The 24,359-nt window shown below is 40.4% G+C and overlaps 1 protein-coding gene across 5 annotated transcripts in view; it reads right to left on the bottom strand.

Annotated features, from left to right (window-relative positions):
* Positions 1-1,049: 1,049 nt before the first annotated feature.
* Positions 1,050-24,359, bottom strand: part of ap3b1a (adaptor related protein complex 3 subunit beta 1a) — a 323,977-nt gene continuing 300,667 nt past the window's right edge. Inside the window, exons 26-27 of one of the 5 annotated variants that reach the window (XM_085982430.1) lie at positions 23,004-23,142; positions 1,050-3,513 (exon numbers count right to left, since the gene is read on the bottom strand). In XM_085982430.1, the coding sequence (XP_085838556.1) occupies positions 3,360-3,513; positions 23,004-23,142 (293 nt within the window). In that variant the 3' untranslated portion in view covers positions 1,050-3,359. Of the gene's footprint in view, positions 3,514-14,678; positions 14,948-18,325; positions 18,521-23,003; positions 23,143-24,359 lie in introns of those variants that run through there. The other 4 variants (XM_085982440.1, XM_085982449.1, XM_085982458.1 and 1 more) reach the window with 4 other exon arrangements.

Raw genomic sequence — 24,359 nt, 5'->3', positions numbered from 1 at the left:
GCAGTTATATAGACAGCTGTCTGCAGTGAAGTGGAGAAGATGTTCTCTAGAAATGCAATATTACTACAATTGTGGAATTGCTAGATGAATCGTGTGTGAATCACCAGTGAAATATAGCACATTCACATTGCACCCAGTAAATACTGCCGAGTCTGTTCCCATAAATGTTGCTGCCAAATTGGGTATGACAAAGCATTAAACAAATGAGGGGTAAAAAAAAAGAACAAAGATGGAAAAGCTATTCAAATGTGAGAACATATAGAAAGAGATCACTTGAGAAATGTTAAAACGGGTGAAAAGCAGTTAAGAATCACGGGGGGCGGGGATGTGGAGGGAAGAAGAAAGTGGACGTATTAATGTTATTTAAGTATGTGCACATTAAGGTACACAGTCAAAACAAACTTATAAACAAAGGTATGTCACTGTTGAGTGAGGTAAGCTTATCTTTGGTTAAGTTAGCGGCCTGAATTGCTGTAGAAATAGTGCAGACCATTGAGACTGGGCATAGGATAAAATATATAAACAGGAAGCTGTTAAGTTTAGGGTTTCTAAGATGAGCAGATCATAAAAAAAGTAAAACGGAACAGTCTTCACTGTTAAAGGTAAAAACATTCAGATATTTAAAAATGTAAATGATTCCTTTATTTTCCCATCAAATTTGATTATTTTGCAAAGCCATTTCAGCAGATCTATTGAATACAGCACAACAACCCTGGCCATTTCTGAATAAATTTGACTTGTTAATGCTGCAGGCTTTGTTTACCAAGCAAAATCTGCTAATAACAAATATGGTTCAATTATCATGTCAGAAATGTTCTTTGAGCTGGGCTCTGTAGTTCACCAGCCTCAATAATCCTCCAGGTTTTTAAATCCAATAAAATCAAATGAGTGAGAAAAGCCATCAGCCCGTTAAAGTCGAAAGACATGCCATCTCATCTACAGAGAAACAGACCATTTCCATGTCTAGGCTGACAGAGCTGTCTGCACTGGGGATAGTACTATTCTATTTGATTTATGGTATAATAGTGTGACAAATGATGACAAAAATAAACTTTTACTGCAGTGAACTGCTCCTTTATTTATGAAATTTTGCCAAGTACTGAAATCTTTTATCTGCAAGTTGTACACGGAGTGGAAACGAGTGATTATGGTGCAGTAATAGTAATACAGTGATGGAGGCAGAGTCCGCTGTAAATGGATTGAGGTAAAATAACTACCGCACCATGATAAATGTGAACAGCGCTTTGCTGACAGATGATCTAACAGGTGTTCATAACAACTATATAAGAGGATTTATTTATGACTGGCCACAGCCGCAGTACTGTAAATCAACTGAAGCAGCTGTACACCAGCAAACACAAGTCCCTGATGTAACAACTACATAAGAACATGGGGAAAAATACTGTTTGGAATCCTAATCATTAAATAATTACCGCACACATACATACCAAATCTAGTTGCAGCACTCAGTGCCACACAAATACATTCTAAGATGGGAACCTGTTTACCCATTTGGAAATTTAATAAGCTCACTTTTGCATTTTACTTCCAAAACAAATGGAGGAGGAAGAAAATAAACAGCATTACAAGCATCTCCAAGTACTGTTAGTGACTATTCTCTATAGACTAACAATAGTAATTGGAGAACTGGCACATAATCAAGATTAAGATGCAAGCAAGCTGTTCCATAAACAGCCATTTCCCCCTTTTACTTTGAAATGAAAAAAAAGGCCAACAGGATTTATTACATTATTTCCCAATTTATACCAAAATAAAATTATAATTCAAGCACAAATTGTACTTTTCCCCCAATATGATTAGGGAAAGCTGCTTTAGTCTCCAAGAAATTACATTTTGCAATAGTCATCCAGAAAGATGTAAATAGTATATCTACTAAACTTTGAAAGCTCTAATAATCATCAGTAATATATCTTGTATAAAGTTATTTTTAGGCACAGTGCTTTACCACCAGTTATTACATTGAAGCATGGATTCTGTTCTACTCAAAACCATCTCAATATTTTTCAGTCCTTAAAGATGCCATGATTCACAACCATTACAAAAGGGAGAGGAAAGGAGAGCAAGAATATTTCTCCTCTTCCTTTTAGCCCCGCACCACTGCTTGGTGGTGACTCCTTTCCAAGCTTCTGAAATGTTGCAAACAAGCCAGCCACTAGGAGGTGTATTAGAACAAAAAGAAGCAAGTTCCCTTGTGAAGTAGATGGAATATGAGGGAAAGTGTGCTCCCCTTCCAAATGCTGAAGTGAGGATGTGTGTACAGATCACAGAAATGACAGAACCCTGGAAATGCACAGACTGCTCAGCATCTGAAAGAGGATGACTAGTTAATGTTTGGGTATGACGGTTTGTCAGAATAAGTTTTGCTATAGAGTCATACTTGAATGAGTTCGGATAATGAGCTACACTCAAATCATCAATCTATCTCCCCCTTCCATTTACTGACCAACCTGCTCTGTATTGCTAGCGAGCACTGTTTTAATTTCAGATATCCAGCATTCAGTTTTCTTTACAGCTATCCCAGAACTGAAAGCATCATATTTGATCATGTTTATGTAGGCACATAAAACAAAATACCAAGATCGGGGTTCTGCAACATGAATGGCGAAAAGGGCATCAATATAACATAGAAGAAAGCAGTAACCAAACAGGTGAAACTTTTTTTGGCAAAAGATATATGTTTTTTTGGATGAATTTTACCCATAGTTTTTAATTTTGCACCAAGACAGACTCTAGTCCGGGGGAGGGGAAGGAAGAGGGGGGAAAAGAGGGGCAGGCAACCAGAAAGTATTATGGCACTATCGTCTTCATCCATTTAACAGGCGCCCTTTCTAGAATTTGACTCGGACAACAGCTCATGAACAGACTATATGCCTGGACATGATTCTTGTGCAACTATCTTCACTTTTCAAATTAATTTTGTGGAAACTACATGAAAACGCTCGGTGGCTGAAAATGCTTTATGAATAGTTGTTCCACACATCTCTGGAGAAAGACGATGCAGAACAAAAGGTTACAATATTAACTTACATTCAACATTAGCCCATACCAAAAAAAAATACCCTTAAGAACACATGAAACAATACAATGGAAGATTTGGCCAACTCTAAAGCCAGCGGCTCAGAGTTTAGTTAGTTACTTGGGACTGTGCTGCTTTAATGGTAAGCAAAAGAAAAAAAAATTGTGCTAAAGTATATATTGGAATTTCAAAGCAGGATACAAGATTGTAAGTGTGTCGTTTTCACTCGACTGCCAGATGGAGGGGAATCTATTATAAATGAAAGGCAATAGCAGTGGCTGGCCAGCACACTGCCAAACACTTGCTCGCAGATATATCCTGGTCACTCTTGAGACAGCACAGACTTCAGCTCCCGCAGCAGCACTGAACCAATCACAGTCTTTTCCGTGTTTATGCTGAGCTGTACGGTTGATCCTTCCTTCACTTTTATTGTGATTAGTACCAAAGCTCCACTATTCACAGTTTTAGCTGCAAACCTGAAAAATAAAATTCAGAAATTTCTTTATTTTATATTTAAAAAAACCAATTAAGCCCACTAAAATATTTCCCCCCATATATAATTAGAAGCACTTGCAGATCTTGCATAGTACATTACACTGTACACATAGCACACACAAAGACAACAGTGCAATGTCTTATCTATACACGAGTACAGACCACTGAAGTTAAAATGCATCCTCCACACAATACTGGAGTAAAGTCCATTTCAACTGTTTCTGGGGAAATCATGTGTTTAGCACATATATGAAAATGTCATCACGATATTATAGATAGGCAGGGGAACACATGATCAGCTACTCTGGTGTCATAAAGTTCCAGAACCTGCACCATTGTACTAGTTTGTTTTGACCCGATGCTAAACTGAAATTGGCTAACCTTCAACTCCAAAGTCCAGAAACCTACACACGAGCAGGGCTCAAGATGGTTGGGTGGGTTTGAGGTGGGCAATGCATTCATATCATTTGAAGAATGAAAGCTTTATAATTAGGCAATCTTTCTTCTTCAGTTAAGCATCCTCTAATACCGCAGGAGTATACCCTAAAGTCATGCCAATTCGGGATAGGGTGGCCCCTGCAGAGAAGCTATAGAATCAGCAGCCAGAGCCAATTACTAGTGTGTGCAGCAGTCAAACCTACACAATAATGCTTGGTAAACAGGTTTACTTCACGTGGGAATCTTACAAAATACTATCAGAACCAGATTAAAATAAAATATGCAGAGGAAGTGGCTACCCCAGGCTTTTTTCCTGCAAGATGGTAGCAATTAAGAATGCATTCCAGCATACACTTAGCTGGGTGCTGCTTAGTAACTGGTTTGCCTTGAGAAATCAACTGAAGACTTCTGAAATTGCTCTGTATGACAAACAAAAGCCTAAAATTATGTGGCTGATATTAGTGGATTAATGCTTAAAAGTTTTGTACAGCATTCCTTTGTTATTTCAGCAGAGGCATTAAATAATTTACTGTAACTGGGTTAGTATCTGCATTACAATAATAGATTGAGGATAGTCATATGAATGTGTTAGATTCACTAATATGAACTACACTAATTTGTATGGTCTAATAACTTAGGGCTCTACAAGGGTCTGAAAGCGGTGGTGAAATGATGGAGAAAAATTTCTTGGCCCAAGTGAAAGGTTTTGGTAGAAATTTCAAGCCATTTCAAAGTACTCACTCACAAAAATGCCAAGTCAAACACAGCTAAAATACAATAAAATCTTTAAAACAAAAGCAAAATACTGCGGATGCAGGTTCTGTGGAGAGAGAAAGAGTTAACGTTCTAGATTTTCAGTGTGCCATGAGGTGGGCTTTTAGGTGTGCGGGGGGCTAAAATCCCGAATTCGGGGGTCCCGACACCATCCCGCCCAAAACCCGCCTCCATGTAAGTTTCAAAGGAGGCGGGTACCCGCCGACCCGAGGCGGGAAGGGATTAGTGCCAATTAACTGCCTGTTACATAGAAACATAGAAGATAGGAGCAGGAGTAGGCCATTCGGCCCCTCGAGCCTGCTCCTCCATTCAATGAGATCATGGCTGATCATCCAAATTCAGTACCCTGTTCCTGCCTTCTCTCCATATCCCTTGATCCCTTTAGCCTTAAGAAATATATCCAACTCCTTGAATATATTTAATGAATTGCCCTCTACTGCCTTCTTTGGCAGAGAATTCCACAGGTTCACCACTCTCTGGGTGAAGAAATTCCTTCTCATCTCTGTCCAAAATGGCTTACCCCTTATCCTTAGACGGTGACCCTGGTTCTGGACTCCCCGACCATCGGGAACATCCTTCCAGCATCTAGTCTGTCTAGTCCTGTTAGAATTTTATAAGTTTCGATGAGATCCCCTCTCATTCTTCTAAGCTCCAGCAAGTATAAGCCCAATCGACCCAATCTCTCCTCATATGTCATTCTTGCCATCCCAGGTATCAGCCTGGTGAATCTTCGATGCACTCCTTCCATGGCAAGGAAATCCTTCCTCAGATAAGGCGACCAAAACTGCACACAATACTCCAGATGTGGTCTCACCAAGGCCCTGTACAACTGCAGCAAGACATCCTTGTTCCTGTACTCAAACCCTCTCGCTATGAAGGTCAACATAACATTTGCCTTCTTAACCGCCTGCTGCACCTGCATGCTTACTTTCAGCGACTGGTGCACAAGGGCACCCAGGTCTCGTTGCACTTCCCCTTCTCCCAATCTATTGCCATTCAGATAATAATCTGCCTTCCTGTTTTTGACACCAAAGTGGATAACCTCGCATTTATCCACGTTATATTGCATCTGCCATGCTTCTGCCCAATCACCCAACCTGTCCAAATCATACTGGAGTTTCTCGGCATCTTCCTCACAGCACACACGCCCACGCAGCTTTGTGTCGTCTGCAAACTTGGAGATATTACATCTAGTTCCCTCGTCCAGATCATTTATATTGTGAATAGCTGGGGTCCAAGGACCGATCCCTGCGGTACCCCACTAGTCACTGCCTGCCACTCGGAAAAAGAGCCGTTTATTCCAACTCTTTGCTTTCTGTCTGCCAACCAGCTCTCTATCCAAGTCAATACCTTGCCCCCAATCCCATGTGCCTTAATTTTGCACGCTAATCTCTTATGCGGGACCTTATCGAAAGCCTTCTGAAAGTCCAAATACACCACATCCACTGGTTCTCCCTTATCTATTTTACCAGTTACATCCTCAAAAAATTCCAGTAGATTAGTCAAGCACGATTTACCTTTTGTAAAGCCATGTTGACTTTGTCCGATCCTGTCACTGCTTTCCAAGTGCTCTGCTATTACATCTTTTATAATAGACTCTAGCATTTTCCCCACTACCGATGTCAGGCTTACCGGTCTGTAATTCCCCGTTTTCTCTCTACCACCCTTTTTTGTACAGTGGGGTAACATTAGCTACCCGCCAATCCATGGGTACTGTTCCAGAGTCTATCGAATTTTGGAAGATGACCAGCAATGCATCTACTATTTCTAGGGCCACTTCCTTAAGTACCCTAGGATGTAGATTATCAGGCCCTGGGGATTTATCGGCCCTCAATCCCATCAATTTCCCTAACACCATTTCCCTACAAATACTGATTTCTCAGTTCCTCCCTTTCATTAGACCCTATGTTCCCCGACATCTTTGGGAGGTTATTTGTGTCCTCCTTTGGTAGTTAATAGGTAGTTTTTAGCCTATTTTGAAGGGTATCGTGTGGGATTCCCGACGGCTCCAAACCACGCCAGGTTAGAACAGGCGGGCCGTCGGGTTGAAGGACTTGGAGGGGTCGAGATGTCAGTGTTCAGGTGAGTGATGGGTGCATGAGTGCAAAGGTAAGTGTGTTTGGTGTGTCTAAAGTGTGTAAAGAAGTTTAAATTACTTGTACTTACCTTTACAGCCTTTCTTCCTGTAGGCTTCGGGAGTCCATCATTCAGCTGGCACAGAAAGCAGAATGGCCGCGAGCTGTCAAAAGTGACAGCCTGCAGCTTTCAGTGCCGGCGAGAGTTCTAACTGAGTCTGCGTAGAAGGACTCAGGCTAGAAGTCAGACTGTCAGTGTTTGACAACTTCAAACAGCTGTGAAACACTGATATTTCATCTGTCAGCACGTCTTGACAGATGAAATTTCAGTCTGTGACGTCACCTGTTGCCGGGTGGCCTTTATTGGCCTGCTGAGCCCACTGGGCGGGCTCAACAAGGTCAATCAAGGGAAAATCGCGTGGATTGGCCGGGCGTCGATGGAGGTGGGACTAAAACCAGAAAGTTGTAGTCCTGCCTCCTTCCCGACTTCTGAATGAAAATCCAGCTCAACGTTTCAGGTCGATAACCTGGCGTTAGAACTGGAAAAGGTTAGAGATGTAACAGGTTTTAAGCAAGTACAGAGGCAAGGAAAGGGGGGTGGGGAGGAAAGGAAAGAACAAAAAAGGGAAAGTCTGTGATAGGGTGGAAGGCAGGAGAGATTAAATGACAAAAGGGATGATGGTGCAAGGTGAAAGGAGATGGTAATAGGACAAGAAACAAAAGATGGGTCTAGAGGAGGTGTAAATGGGAATCAGTATCAGCAACAGCTGCCGTCCGAAAAAATGTGGGCAGAGGTTATGATCTAACATTGTTGAACTTAAGAGTCCAGAAGGCTGTAAAGTGCCTAATAGAAAGATGAGGTGCTGTTCCTCGAGCTTCATTGGAACAGTGTAGAGGCAGAGGAATTAAATCTTGTAGTTTACAAGTGAGTCAAAGTAACCTCTGCAGTATTGCCATTTTCCATGTAAAAAACAAACTTAAGATCACATATTTTGAAGAGGTTTGAATGGGGGATACAGTAACTTGCAGAGCAGTAAATTAAAGTCCCAATTGGGAAAACTGAAGGCCTAATTGGACATAATTTCCAGTTTGCATACAACAGGATATCAGTGGGTGATTCCCCAATGAATTAAATTAAGTCATGAAAGATAAGCGCCAAAATATGAACTTGAGTAGAATTGGGTTTTAAATAGACTTTGGCTAAATATTGGAGGTACTCCAACATGTCAGAGTATCACAAGTTAATGCTAATTGAATTTGTACACATCATAAACTTTTTCCATTTCTGTTATATGTCCCATTAATGGACACCCTCCATGGACTATGGTATCCATCTTCAAAGGTGGGAAATTCTGCTTCAACAGTCATTGCTTTTCAATAACCAGCCCATCAACTGATGCATTTCCCAGTTCAATTATAATATTTGGCCATCCAATTGGGAGAGAAACTCATTCTTGCCATTCAGAGAGCTTTCATCTCTGCTCACCAACAGGATGCCAAAGAACCACTATTGTCAAAGCCAGCAAAGGGTTATCACGATGACTCATTTCTCCTGCTCAGATCTAAAACTGGAATACAGAAAATAGAGCGGAAGCAAAAAAATAGAAATGATATGAAAGTGTGCAAAGACTGGGAGGTAGCAAAGGAACCAGTAAAGGATTTTCTAGACACAAAGTGATCCAGCTGTAAAAAATATCCATATGGCATCCTGGGTATTATAAATAGGGGTGGGTGTGCGCTTATTGGTTGCTGCTTCAAAGCTGAATCTCCTACTCCCACTTTTCCTTTTTGGCCATTTTAAGGCTTAGCTTTACTCCCCTTCCTCTTCATCTCATTCCTTTGAGGTTAACCTCTATAACGTCCTCCCCATCTGTCTCCTATGACCCCCTCCTCAGAGCCTGCTGGTGGCTCAATCACCACCCACTCTATAGTCCTCTAGAATGTGCAACTCCTCATGAACAAGGCCTTCACTGCCCATGTCATCATCATAGTTGATAAATCGATCAACATCCTGACACTGACCGAAACCGAGCTTACACCTAGCGATTCCTTCTCCCTCACCAAAGCTTGTTGGTTGTACATTCCAGCACCTGCCCCACCCAAACAGCCACTGAGTGAGCATCTCTCTTACTGCCAAATCTGAACTCTGTTGCTCCCAACATCTTCACCTTCCTGGAGTATCTCATCCTCTGCCTCTCAAAATCTTTGTGTACTGCCCTCCCAAGCCCCAGACCAACCTCCTCACTATGATGTCCTCCCCTGCAGCTGCACTGAATAACTCATCCTTAGTAATTTCAACCTACACCTAAACCTCTCTGCCCTCTCTCCCCTGGCTTCTCGGTTCCCCTACCCTTACTCTATTTCACACTTCACGAACTCTCCCACCCACACCCATTGCTACCACCTCAAACTTGCCATCTCTTGTGGTCTCTCCACTTTTGAGTCATCACTGACAAAGCTATCTCCTTTATTGCCCAAATGTCCCTACCTACCTAACCCACCACTCTCAATGTCCACCTTGGGGAGAAAAAAAACTCTGCCCTTTCCATCTGTAATACAATCTCAAACTCTCTCCCCTCTGGCCCTCCATCCAATTTTGCTGCTATCGGCTCAATTGCTTTTTCAGTCTATCTGCGAGATCCTCGTGTCACCCAAATCACTTAGTGTCTTCTACCCTGGACATTTCCTCTGGTACAGCCACATCTTTACTCTCAAGTCAAAGGGTGGTAAATTTGAGTCTGCTTGACACATCCCAAATCTGGCTTGACCACTAAGAAATATACCGTTGTCTCTCCTACTACTCCAGGATCATCCTGAAGACAAAGGCAACTCACGGTTCTGCTTTTGCATGACAAATCGCCTCCACAAACCCGTTTTCCTGCTCCTACCCACACCAAGTGCAAAAAGTTAACAGATCCATCTCTACAAACATGCCACCCTAGCAGCTGGTTGTGCCACAGTCTTACCCTTAGCCATGGCTCAGTCGATAGCACTCTCGCCTCTGAGTAAGGTGATGTCGGTTCAAGTCCCACTCCAGTGACTTGTGCACAAAAAAAAAAATCTAGAACGACACTCCATTGCAGTACCGAGGGAGTGCTGCACTGTCAGAGGTGCCATCCTTCAGCTGAGACGTTAAACCGAGGTCCTGTCTGCCCCCTCAGATGGATCCTACGGCACTATTTTGAAGAAGAGTTCTGTCCTGGCAAATACTTATCCCTCAACCAACATCAAAAAAAAATCACCTGGTCATTATCTTGTTGCTGTTTGTGGGACCTTGCTGTGCAAAATTGGCTGCCACATTTCCGACGTTACAACAGCGACTACACTTCAAAAGTACTTAATTGGCTGTAAAGTGCTTTGGGACGTCACAAGGTCATGAAAGTTGCTATAAAACTGTTGTCTTTTTCTTTTTCTCCTCCACTGTTCCTGACTCAGTCTCCTACCCATTCTAGCCCTCATCATTCAGCAATTTCTCTCCCATCGCTCTGACTTCTTAAAGCTTATTTCTTCTATCACACCAACTTCTTACTCCCTTGATGCCTCCAGACTCAACTTCTGACCACAACCAACTCTCCTGCCTCCATTCTGACCTCATCCCACTGCTGCCGAAACTCATGTTATCACCTATAAATTTGGTTTCTCGGATATCCACCTTCCACCCTCCATTAGCAGCATGTTCCAAACTCAGTTGCCTGCATCTTATCCCACAACCACACCGAGTTCCACTTGCCTACTTCTCCAGTCCTTGTTGACATGCACCCCCAATTTTGGAGATCCAGAGTGGCTATATTTCCGTTGCTGCTTCTGTTCCTCAGTTTTGCCCTGAATTATACAGGACATGCCATTTAGTTGCCCTTTGAATGGATTTTGAGAATCTAAGGCAAATTTGGTGGGCATCAGTGTCGATGCATTTTATACCTTGGTAACGTCAATGTACTATCCCAAGCTCATTTGTTTCAATGCAGGCAATATATTGCATTGGTCATTGGCATACACACCCCAACAGTGTTTCACACTGATTCAGTGTTTGCACAGCCTAATCCATGTACCAGTGTTTGCCAACAAAAATCATTGCGAATCAGACTCCTCTCCCTTCAGCATCCCTCCTACTGGAGGCCTGTTGCTATAGCAAGTGTTTTTGACTGCTGCATACTATGGGCGGGAATAATCCTGAGAAAAGGAATTCCTACTGACAGTGCGCAGTAACTGGTATCACTTCCATTTGTAGCAGGACTTGGGTAGAAGCAGTACTGAAGGGGTGGAAAACGGATGACAATGAAGAGGAGAAGGAAGGAGGCAGAAGCTGGTAGCTGTGCTTTGGTGGAGAGTATCTATGTGAAAAGAATGAGGAGTTTGGTCCCGAGAAAATACGAGTCCCTTTGTGCACGGTGTACAGGGGGGAAAACGAGAAAGTAACTCAACTTTTGGCGAATGAGTGGTCTAGTTGATCTGTTGAAAATTCAGTCGTCACTGGGTTCTTTTTGTTTAAAATACATTAAGAAATCGATCAATTCCAAATGCATCATTTCTAATACAAGAATTCAAAATTTCACGAGGGAGCAATGTGCCACCAATTTTGTGTTTTCAACTTATGGATCTCCCCAGTCAGACTTTCATTTACTTATATCTTTTTCTCCTACAACACAATTGTAGGAATGTTGCGTATCTAAAGCTTGTTTTGTATATCTAAAAACTTCTTTCCATATGTCATAGGGCTTATAAACAGGGCCATTCTTGAGTTGTGAAGAAACTGGGTTGTCAGCTTTTTCGGGGCTGTCTCAGCTATTTGAAAGCAGTTGGATCAGCATTTACTAGGTTTCTCTGTTGCCGGTTATGTACTTCCTGTAGGCATAACAAATGACAACAGCCCAGCGAGACTGAGTGTTAAATTCCAATTTGGTGCTTCATCCCTCTCGTTTGTTTTGTGTGCTTGTTTGCTTTTGCTCTTCATGACTGCTGAGGGAGAATCTGCCTGGTCGATGACTGTTGCCATACACCCTGGGAAGAGCACCGCTTGTAGCTGCACCTTTAAATAGGTCAGCACTGCCAATTTTATTCAATTTTCTTAGCATTATTGGTACACATGTCCTAATAAGGACAGCACTGTTCCCTTTGACATTCATTCTAGGATTCCTTGCCAAAGCTGCAATTCCTGAGATAAAAGCTAAAATGCAAAAAAAAAAAAATGCAGACTGGCCTGTTCACTTGCAAACTCAAAATCTAGAGCGATGAACTAATCTGCTTAATGCTGAAACAAGACTGAAGGCTTTGTTTTAATTCCAACATCGAGAGATACAATGTAATGAGCAGAGAACACCTTTATAGCTTGAAAAACAAACTGCCACAGAAGCACAGGTCCCGAGGTTTGACAGGACACGGAGTGTCGCATCTGCAATACAATGAGATTTTCATGTGCATAGTAAGCACATGGTTTTCCTAGAGCCAATCACGCTAGCTTTATGACTTTCGTATGTGGAGGATGCTTAAATGAAGAAATTAGGTTATACCACAGCATCCCATTTTTCATTCAATCCATTCAACATAATGGAAAGACACATTTCATTCTAATCCACACACAAATTAGTGTGAAGGGCACTTTAATACTGCCTGTGATGTCACATGCAAGGCCGAGACTGGGCCTTGCAGCCAACACAAAGAATTTGGCTAAAGGATTTTTACGAAACCAATAGCTGCATTGCAATAAAACCAAATTATTAGAAGCACATTGGTTTTTTTGTTGGGGGTGGGAGGTGTCCACTCCCTTTCCCCCCACCCCCCCCCCCCCAACCATCTCTATTGCAATTTCTCACGTTATAGAAATAAGATTAAGTGCCTTATTATGAGAACAATTGAAGTTCTACCATTGTTACTGCAGTTCCCACAAACAATTCACACAATATTAACTAGTAGTTTTTCCAATGAGCTTGAAGAGAAAAGGTCAGTACTGCTACAAATTGCTTTTGTCTCTGGTCTGTGCTGAATTGGCCACTCAACTGCAATATTGGTGCACTACAATGTGCCTTAGCATAACCCAAATGAGGGGGCAGGAGAATCAGCCAGGGCTCTGGCACCTGGTTGCTATTCTGTGATTCCTTGCAGGAAATCACAGTGCGGGCACATCAGGTGAGGACAGGATCAGGATCTTGACTGTGATGACACTCATTGTTCAGGCCCACACATTGAGAATAACCACCTAGGCAAGGTTCTGGAGACTGGTACCACCTGCAGAACAATAGCCTAGCACAAGTCACAGGAGAGTAGCACTGAAAGGAGAGAAGAGAAAAAATACAGGGTTTAAAAAAAAAAACAAACTTGGGGAAAAAAACATTAAAACATATTCATTACATGGCAGGAAAAATACTGCCATTTGAACTCTATACATCAAATGTAATCTTTAACAAAGTGCATCAGTTAGTTTCTTTCATGTAGAAGTACTCCTTATACAATGTTTAGACTTCTGATTTGAAGCAGTTCTCTAACCCATAACTAGTAGAAGTACAGTTCTACCAGGTGCACAATGTATACTTTCTGACAAGTAATGCTGCCAGGACAGCAGGCCTCTTCTTCTATTCCGAGTTTACAACCAACAATGAATTTCCCAGCGAACAAACAGTAGGGTGGCTACAGAAAATAATCCTTAAAACCAATCAGAAAATACATCTCCTTTCAAAATGTGTGTGTCCTGGAACCACTGCACTAGGGATGTAGAAAGGTGTGCTCATTGTTCCTATACCAACTGTTCAGCCACGCCCATCAAGGGAAGGGCAAAGTGAAGCTGAATCCATAAATACTTCTGGGCAGATCAACTTGGAGTGTTTAAAAAAAAACGTATGGCAGAAGCATGGCACCACCCGGCTGCATTGAAGTTGCACCCCTGTGGAACCTCCCAAGGTGCACATTCTTTTTATGTAAATGAGTGTTAGCTTACTATTTAACTATGTAGGCATCGCAACAGAACCCAAAAGTGTCCTTGTCAAACTCACGCACACAGTGCCTCTGTCACACATGCATTTCCTACTGGGGCCACTGGATAGTGCTCTCCTATCTTTTTAACAGCTCATTCCTGCTGACCAAAGAACTGGCCTTTGCCTCGACAAAGCTACATCAGTGCAAACCACTTTGTAATCTTCAATTTATAATTCCACTGCTTTAAATCATCCAAACCTTGACAAGACAATTTAGGATTAGCAGTCTCAATTGATTGGAAAGTCAAAGGTTTATCCACGATAATTGTGATGCGTAATTTTCAATATGCAATTCATAATTCACAATTTTTTAAACTGATTTAATGCCAACAGGCCAAAGTACTACTTTTGTCTTTGAATCAGAAGCCACACTCCCAGCATGAGCAGAGTTCAGGCTGACACTTTAATGCAATATTGAGGGAGTGCTGCATTGTCAGGTGTGTCTTTTGGTTGAAACATTCAGGTAGATGTCAAAGATCACGTGGCACTATTTGAAAAGTAGGGGAGGGCTCCGTGTCCTGGCCAACATTCCTCCCTAAACCAGCACCATCAAAAACAGATTATCCAACGATTTACTCTTTGTGAGTCCTTGCTGTGCCGAAATTGGCTGTCCTAATTGCCTACATAACAAAAAAGTGACTGCACTTTAAAAGTAATCCATAGTTAAAAAGCACTTTGGAACATGTTATATAAATGCAAGCTCTTTCTTTCAAAAGGATTTTGATTTGTAATATTGACAATCTACAAATGCTGTATTAAGCAGCCTGAAGACTACACAAGATTTCTTGTTTACGTCTTCTGAAAACATATTGAATAGGATCTAAAAAAAAAATTGTGGTTTGGTTTGACTGGATTCCTAAATCAGAGCAGGAATAGATGCGGCTGTAGATGCCATAAAAATACAACAAACTTTATTTTGGGTCTAATCTTGCACAATTGAATTCCAAGACACTGGAAATCAGCTAATTACATGGAATTAAAAGCCAAACTGTCCTCTTCAGCATTGCAATTGACTGAAAAGCCATTTTAGCCACAATAAACTTCTGTCAATCCTGCTAATTCTTTCTGCATGCAAAGCAAGTCACCGGGGAGACAAGTGAAAGGACAGCACAGTGCCAACAGCCGCCTGTCTTCCACATCCAGAGAATCTCCTTTTGTTGTCACTGCAAAACAAAAAGTTGTCGCACATGGGTCTTTTGAAAACACTAACAAATGTAGAGCAGTCCCTGACCTGCGGTGACCCCACTCTGCAGGCCGATCTCATTTTCCCCTTTCTGAATGACACGTGTCTGAATCAGAGCCATCTGCCTCAATTTGCACAACATCTTTAGCCACAATAGGTCCCAGTTAGCCCTGACAACAGCTCACAATACTCCAACATAAAACACTACTGGGCTGACAGCACGCCGTCGGCTATTCAACAGCAAACCAACTGGTCAGTGTCTCTCATCTGACAATTAATGCAGGCCTTGCACAGTGCCTGTGAGAGTCCACTGGGAGCTGCTTAATTATCATCACCACAAGAGAGGGAGTTTATCAGCAGATAATCAAAAACTTTCACTTCAGACATAATTAGAATATTAGCCACTTAAGCAGGAAACAGATTCTTTTTAAATGAGCTGCAATTTTCTTTCAAACATTCTACTATAGAAACATGATTTCCTATCAAGCGGGGCACTTTAAAGAAAAACTAAACCTAAATCTGCAAAAGAAATTTGTAATTTTGTTTAACAAATTTGCCAAAATTATCAAATGAGCTGAAGGATATCTAAAATTAAAGAGAGGAAATTTCCATAGTTAAGTAAACTATTCTTTAGAAGCTGTAATTTGATTTGAAAAGGTGGAGCTAAATCACACATTATAAGCTACCTTAAACACCATCAATAACCTAGATTTAAATCCACTCCTCAATATCCCATACAGGACGTCTTCCATTACCCTGGTTAACAACCACTGCGATTTTATTTTACCCACTGAAGAAGCAGCTAACATTTTGCCAAGAAATCACTGCAATGGCTTGGAAGATGACTTTCAATAATGCTCATCTTTTTATTCAATTAACAAGTTATTCTCATTACAGCCTAAAGCCATATTTTCTCTCAAGAACAACATGATGTGACACATCCATTAGGAATAACAGATCAGCAGTTTAATGTTTTGTGTTTTATGGCCTTGGGGCTTGTTTTTGTACCAGCTTAGCTGGTAACAATGTGCAGTCAAGTATGGTGTGGACATTTTATAATTGTTCATATTTTACCAACTTGTTTCATGCCCACTCATTTTTTAATTATTTTCATTACAAATGTATAAGAAATGAAGGGAAAGATGATGATTCTAGAAATGTGATGATGGAAAAAACACACAATTCCAAGGTTCTATTTTATACCAGATGATGTGGTCACAGAACATCAGGTGTATATATTCTGGACTGAACTACCCCTCAATTGTCTTTCCACTTATGTACTCCTGGTCTGAATATACTTTGTTTTTGTTATTCTACCTCATCACTCTTGGTTCAATTTGATCTCTCTACTTTCTCTCCCCTTCACAATTCTCTTGCACTGGTTCTCACCGATAATGAACAGCTCAACTGTCTTAAAACCAAACTGAAGCCGAGTGCAACACATTGATGGACTACTTTACCCGATACTTTGAATCTTGTAATGTTTCCACAAATTGTATTTTCACACAATCATTTCACCTGAAAAAATGTAGCAGGTGCTTCCCACATTGGCCCAGTTAGTCTCGCTATATATCCTTCTACGAACTTCCCAAGTTCAATCCCTAGTCTGAGCGGTTAGCCCATCTCTGCCAGGGCAATGGGTAGGAATGCTACAATTTGCTTCATCAGAGCTAGGAAGGAAGGGGCAAAATCTACCAGTGTTCCTGCTCCTATTCACTATCCAGCAATCCCTACTTAGTCTGCCTTCAATGCTAGATGAAGGTTAGATTAGGCTCAACTGTGATATCCCTCTCTTGGTTAGATAGCCTGATGGAACTCAATGTCAAGGTTCACATGAATAGTCACTTGGGAAAGGTTCAAGGGTCAGTGTCTGTGGAATAGCATCCATGCAACAAGCCAACAACTTCAAGAGAGTAGGGAAAGGAAGAAAATAACAGTTAAAGTGTCATCAAGGTGAGGGGGTTTTTAGAGCTGGGGAATGGAACACACTGCATTTCAGGTAGTCAGTGTCACCATCAAGTACTCTTAGGTCAGTTATAGCACAACCAGAGACAAAGTAAAGCTATCTTCACTCCACATCTATGCCTCTATGCTCCAACCTCAGGTGAGCACCCGAATACATGAATGTAGCATTTTCCCATTTCCCACACCAATCATCAGGGTGATTGCCAATTACCACCAAATTAGGGGCAGTTCTGTACTGTAGGCCCGTGCCAACGAGCAACAGGGTTGAGATTGAGCAAACCCATTTCACACTGGACCCCGTACAGCCAAGAGAGACTTTCATCCCATCAGTCTGGGTTTGATTTAAGCCCAGGTCCCAGAAGGGAAAGACCTCCACCCAGTTCCTGGATTAAAAAAAAAGTTAAAAAATATAATTTGTATGTCTTTATGACATTCACTAGTCCATATTTTAGTAAAACAACAGATTCTGTGTACTGTATACACAATATCAAACATGGTAATGCCAGGTAAATGGTTATCCTCCTTTGCGCAAGAACACTTCGCTAACAAATTTGATGAGTATTGTCACCATACTTGCTGTGTTTTTTCTCTTACACCTTTAATCTTTGTGATGTTATGCTAATTTTATGATTTGGCTCAGTGCAGCTCTGTTTAAGTGTATTCTGAACTCCGTTTTGAAATTACAATTCTAGCTTTAACCTCCTTTTGTACAGTCCTAAAGTAGCATAACGTCTCTATGATACCGCTGCTATTGTACCACGAGGACATGACTTAAGTGTTTCAGCTCTAAATATCCAAAATACAATAACCTGTAAAAATATGAGCTGAGACACAAAAAAAAACCTTTTTCAGCTACCTCCTCCACTCCCCATCTAGATCTCTCACTGTTACCCTCAGATGCTTCAGTTTTTAATCTGGCAAGGTGGTATAGTCTCGATTGCAGTTATGATCAGCTTTTGATGAAAACAGACCTTCCAGCTTGCAAGGCTAACCTTTTGCTACTTCCTTCTGTGAAAAACAATCAAGAACCATTTAAATTGAAAGTTAAAAAAAATTAAGTTCTCCTTCTATACCTAGAAAAGTTAAAAGATGTCATTTATACTGGTCTGCTGCACAAGATATAAAGGATCCATCAACTGAACCTGACGCAGTCACAAACAGAGCATTTATAAAAACTGACAAAACACTTCATCCAATCAAAAGGTGGACAGTTCACTTTGAAGCGCTTGATCTCATATTCAACCATGGCAAATCTGAGCCGAGTGTTAAAAATGAAGTATTCCCTACTTACTTTGCTATAGTAATGTTCAATAATTTCTGTTGAAACATTTAGAAACCAATCCTTTATTTTTTTGAAACTAGTTATTAATTCACAAAACAAAACAGCTTTTTTTAGGAATTACATTAAACAGTGTCAAGAATTTTGCCCAGTCCTGCGGGTGTGCTGCTTTTCTTCAGCTTCTCTGGTCTCCCAATCTATTCTTAGTTGAATACGCTCAGTTTTATATTTGTTGGTTACCAACAGCTGTGACAATGGGCCTCGCAGGGTAACACTTTTTTTTGACACGAATCCTTCAATTACTGATTGCTGAAGCAGACACAATCCTATTAGCAAGAAAGACGATCACAGGATGCATTGCCCTGCCCTAGTTGTACAAAAATAATTAGCCCAAAGTTGACAAATGTTGAACGAAACCACACAAAGGCTACAGGCAAGACAAGAACAGCTTTATGAAAAAGAGGGAGGGAGTCTGCAGAAATTGAGGAGTAGGCTGTCTATCACAGCATTAATTAGAGATGAAAGCAAGCTTATACCAACTACTGCAGTAAAAATTATTTATATGTATAAAATTGTAGTACAAATGTTAAGTAAAGGGATGCATACAGAGAAGTACGAGTACCAAAACCTCACCAAACTAATGCTATTCAAACAAATGTATAAGTTTTGCAAACTGAATTGAATTACACCAAAACTGCAATTTTTAGAATGTGGAAGCTTAAGTCAGGGAGGGTGGAATAGTTTTTATTCAAAGCAGTTCCCATTTTATAGCAGGAAATGTAGACTCATCAAAATCTGGTTTGACGATTTTAGAAAAATTGCAAAATGACAACAGCATCAAAAATAATTTTTAAAAACTGGTCGCAGAATATCTGTAAACCTATACACTTCTGATTCCGAAATATAACCAAATTCTGCAATGGATTCTAAAGCTTACTGATCCCATCCAGAGCCTTCATCAAAAATAGCAGTGTTGCCCCCTAATGGTTCAGATTTGAACATCACTCCCATGTTTTAGTAATGTAATGGAATTTCTCTGTTGTTGAGAGTTCAAGACTAACACCTATTAGCAGGCAGTCAGTCATGGTATTATCAATCACAATTTTAAAAGTGCACAACACCACTACACATTGGCCAATTAATCTAAGCTCACCCATAACTTTCAACCACTTTACCTTTTTATTACACTTCCACATTTTATATAGAAGCAATTACCCCGATTTCTGAATTAGAAACTGCTCCTTTGAAACTACTGAATAAAAATCAGCCAGCTAAACTATTAGTGCTTTAAAAGGTAGATTAGGTGAACAGTCTGCTGTCTGTATTGCTTTGTCATTGATAGGAAGTAAATTTAATAACTGGTAGATTTGGGCTATTTTTCCTTTACAGAATGGTAGAAAAAATAAAACTGCATCAGATTTGAATCGGCTGACTTACATGGCTGATGATGAAACCGAAGTCAAGATGGATTTATGACTATAAGGTGTTCTGAATAACAGGCCGACCCCCCCCTGCCCTTTATATACAGGTTCTACCTTTTAGGCGACAGCAAGTTGTTACAATATAAAGGATAGAACAGTTTAGACACAAGAAATCCAGCAGGAATTCTAAAACAAGCTCTCTCTGACTAGAATTCCTTAATTGTTGCAGTGTTGAACTCATTAGCCACGCTGCAATAGGCTTACACTTTATCAAGCCATAATAAAATTAGATGGGAGTTTAAGGAGAAGCACTCATCAAACTTAACCTGCACGATTTGTTTTGTCGTAGTTTAACCTTTCCATTCTTCAGATTTGCAGCAGTTTCCATGTGAATTGACAGGCAGGTTTTAGCGTTCCCAGATTCCGTCCTAACAGCTGCTAGAGAATTCCACTCCACCCAACAGCAATTTAATGCGGCTATGCAAAATCCTAAAGTCAGCACCAGTAGCAAATTTTAAACAAATTGCAGTTATGACAATTTGGTAGGAATTAAGGAGATTAAGTCTAAAAATTTCTCAATAATGGACCTGAATGCACATCTCTATTTTCTCGGACGTGAAACAGGTCAGTTAGGAGTAGCATCTTAACATCTTTACTAGTTTTCAATTAGAAGATTTTAGAATTGATTCAGGGCCAAAGGTGTGACTTCTGCTGGGTGAAGCATTTCTCCAGATCGCTTTTTCAGCACCCAGGAAAAAGCAGTTAAGCAAACCTCATATCACTTTTAAAAAGAAGTATCGAATGGCTTAACAAAGCATTAGCTGTTTGAAAATGGTGTTCGAAAAGCCACAGTCACTTCTAGAAAGATTTCTAGCTTGCTGAAAATTAAATACAAGATGCCTGTAAATTAAGTGCTTTTTGCCACCGTTGAAATGCGCAGAAAACAGTGATATTATTTATATATATGAAAAATAAATGTACAAAATCACAGTCATTAATAATGGATACCAAAGAGTAATAAGGTGTTAATCTCACAGGGTCTAGATAATATCAAATACTGTAAAACTAAAGCTTAACTGATTTGTAACACTCCTCTGTATTTCCATGTATTGGGATTTTTTAAGCCTTTTTTGGAGCATTGGTGGCCATCATGGTAGACAAGAACTTGCATTTATGTAGCACCTTTGACGCAAAGGGCATCCCAGGGCGCTTCACAGATAGGCATAAAGAAAAATAATGCAGAGTCAGAAAAGGAGAGCTGATAAAAAGCATAGTTGAAGAATGGATTTTGAGCAAGGTTTTAAAAGAGAGGCAAGTGGAGAGGTTTAGGGATAGAGAATTCCAGAAAGTAGGATCCAGGCAGCTGAAGGCACTGCTACCATTGGTGGGGGTGAAGGGAGGAGAGTTCATACAAGGCCAGAACCAAAGAACAGAGTATTCAGGGGGAAGGGGCAGGTATATTGCACTGGAAAAGGTTGCAGAGTTAATATACACCACATAGTTGGTGATACCTGATGACATCAATATTGCAAGTTCATGAAGTAATGATCAACAATCAATTGCAGAAAATAAAAGTTGATATAACACAGGCAGGATTGTTTTACCAGGCAGTAACACAGGGTGTTCAGACGACAAATCAAACTGCAAAAGCAAAGCTCGAGCAGTTTATTGATGTTATCCACATATGTTCAAAGCCCTTGAAACTCTCACTACCTTTATACAGTTGTGGAATTCATGCGAGATGATTTTCCCATCTAACTTTTCCCAGTAATTTTGTTCCTTTGCCCTTCCTCCCCAAAGGTGACAACTCATGCCATAATACTCCATGAACTCATGCCCTCATATCAGCTCTCGTCTGGTACCTCCCCCAAATGGACTATCTTTGTATGCTAGATTGGACAGCATGTACCGACAGTTTATTTAGTTCCAGAATACCTCAATTAAATTTGACCATGTCTTCACCCAACACCCACACATGAGCACTTGCAGCAAGGGTCACTAAACAGATTCTATACTCTGGCCAGTTTACCCTCTCCAGCCTACGTGTCTGTGGTTAATTGTTGTAACCCAATGCCATTCTGGTTAACACAAAAGCAAAATACTGCAGATGCTGGAAATCTGAAATAAATACAGAAAATGTTGTAAATACTCAGGTCAGCCAGCATCTGTGGAGAAACAGCTGAAACGTTAACTCTTGTTTCTCTCTCCACAGATGCTGTCTGACCTGCTGAGTATTGACAGCATTTTCTGCCATTCTGGTTAAGACTGGTTAACCCAATACATACTAGAGAAAGCACCAGGGGATTTCCTCATCCGACTGGCTCGATGCTGCATCATATAGTGCATTAATAGAAACATCCTTAAACACCCACTCCCTCCACAACTGTCGCACCATGGCTACAGTGTGTACTATTTATGGGATGCACTGCAGCATCTTGTCAATGATTCTTAAACAGCAGCTCCCAAACCCACAATCACCATCACCTAGAAGCACAAGGGCAGCAGGTGTATGGGAACATTATCACCTCCAAGTTCCCCTCTCAAGTCGCACACCATTCTGACTTGGACACATATTGCCGTTCCTTTCTTGTCGCTGGGTCAAAATCCTGGAACAAAATCCTAGAACTCCCTAACCAATAGCACTATGGGAGTACCTTCACCACATGGACTGCAGCAGTTTAAGAAAGTGGCTCACCACCATCTTCTCAAGGGCAACTAGGGATGGGTCATAAATGCTGGACTTGCTAGCAACACCCATATCCCAGAAATGAGTTTAAAAATAAAATCTAGTGCCATGGGTAGGAAGGATTGTGGATGAACTTTTATTCCATTTATGCTGAGTTTTAAAAAACAAATCAGACAAGTATCATTTAAGACATCTAACATTTGAGATGCTATTGTTTTGTCTGATTTGAGCTGCAGTAAGAATTGAGTTTAATTTCACTATGTTACATCACACCTTGTATATGATTAAAAAAAATACCTTAGCAACAAAGGATTAGTACCTATATTGTGATCACCCATCTAGGCTTCCTATATCAGATATCATTGGCAAAAAATAGCGTAAGAATTTAAAAAAATAATTTAAAAAGCTTAAAGCAAATTAAACATAATTTAAATAAGCCAGGGAATTTAAATCTGTAATCGAATACAGGGGTTAAAATTTTTATAAAATGTTTACAAGTATACGGTCATAGCTTGCCTCATCTGAATCTCTCAAATGAGATGAGGTTCCAAATCACTCTCGTTGTTCTCAATATAATAAGTCTATTTTAAAAGACAAAATCCCTCTTTACATGCATAAAACTATTCTGCAAGGTCAGTATTTTCAGAAACTATGTCAAATAAGAATACTAAGCGTCTCGAGTTACCTGTGTATATTATCTTGGCCAGAAGGCACGACCCCAACATTAGCCATGTTTACCACCTTATGCACAATCGCCTGGCAGGAAGAATTCTGTGGAGCACCTGTGATGGTTGTGGAATTTTCATTCATTCCTGCCAGTTTTCCTGCAAATGTACAATTTCTGTAGTTAGATAAACCAACAGTTGAAACATTGCCAGTGTATTAACACTGTTAATATTACAGAAAAGTATTTTGTGGTGCCACATATATTTCCCCACACACATTTAGAAATCACTAGATTAACAATGCTGAATTTCTAGGTCCAAATAAAAAACATTTAGGATTAGATTTTTTTCTTTAACTATTCCTAATATTCAACATTAGAAATGTATGGAAAAATATCCTTAGAGACGCAAACAACAGAAAACATCTGTTAATTCCAAAAAGTTAGTGCACATTTCGTTATTAGTTACAATCAATCAAGCACAATCCAGTGCACAGGAGTACAAAAAAAAATTGCAGGGCTACGGGGAAAGGGCGGGGGAGGATAGTTCCTGATATACAATTTATTTTCACACTAAATATACAGGTCAATGTCAGAGAGACTGACCAGCCACTAGACCAGGTACAAGCACTAATCGCTATTTGGCACAGAAATGCTTGAAGGATAGAAGTAACCAACAAGGTACATTTTAACAGCTGAAGCTGAATAAGTCACTCCATCGCAAATGTTTCCTCATTTTGTAGAAGAGATGAAAACTTATTTAATATGCAAAACGAATTATTTCATGAGAGTCACGGCACTTTATGGGGGTCTCATTCATTTATACAACGCAAAGTCATACCCATCAAATCTACAGTGAGAATTGTGTGCAACAAACACTAATGTCTGACACCAGTGCAACAATTTGTGTTTTACTGTCTTTAGGCATCACATATCAAATGGATGAAATGAGTATTGTCAAATGAAGAGAGTCATGTTTTCAGTATCGGTTTTTCATCTGCCGCCCATCTTACATTTTTTGGACCAAATCATTTGTCTTACTTTATTCTGGATTCTGCTCCTGATTCTCTGGTTCAGAGGTCAAGAGGTCTGGACAGTAACTCTATTCAGAACTGCATTCTCCAACAGTATGAAAATAAGGAAACAGAGAACGAGTTAAAAAGATTTTTAAAAAATTAAACTGGTGGGGGGGAGGAACGACCAAGTTCACCTAACTGACCCATAAATTTTCATTTAAAGCTTTCCATCAAAAGAGATTTAAAATTCTACATTTTATTTTCATGTACACAGCCTTGTATAATGAAGAGGGAGTCTGAAGCATGTGAACCAATCAGGCTCCATGGATCATAAATACAGAATACACTACGCCAGGCAGTG

The sequence above is a fragment of the Somniosus microcephalus genome, chromosome 1, assembly GCF_052327205.1.
Source record: "Somniosus microcephalus isolate GS21.2 chromosome 1, FLI_Smic_1.0, whole genome shotgun sequence".
Classification (NCBI taxonomy): domain Eukaryota; kingdom Metazoa; phylum Chordata; class Chondrichthyes; order Squaliformes; family Somniosidae; genus Somniosus; species Somniosus microcephalus.
This window is presented reverse-complemented; position numbering and strand designations above follow the sequence as displayed.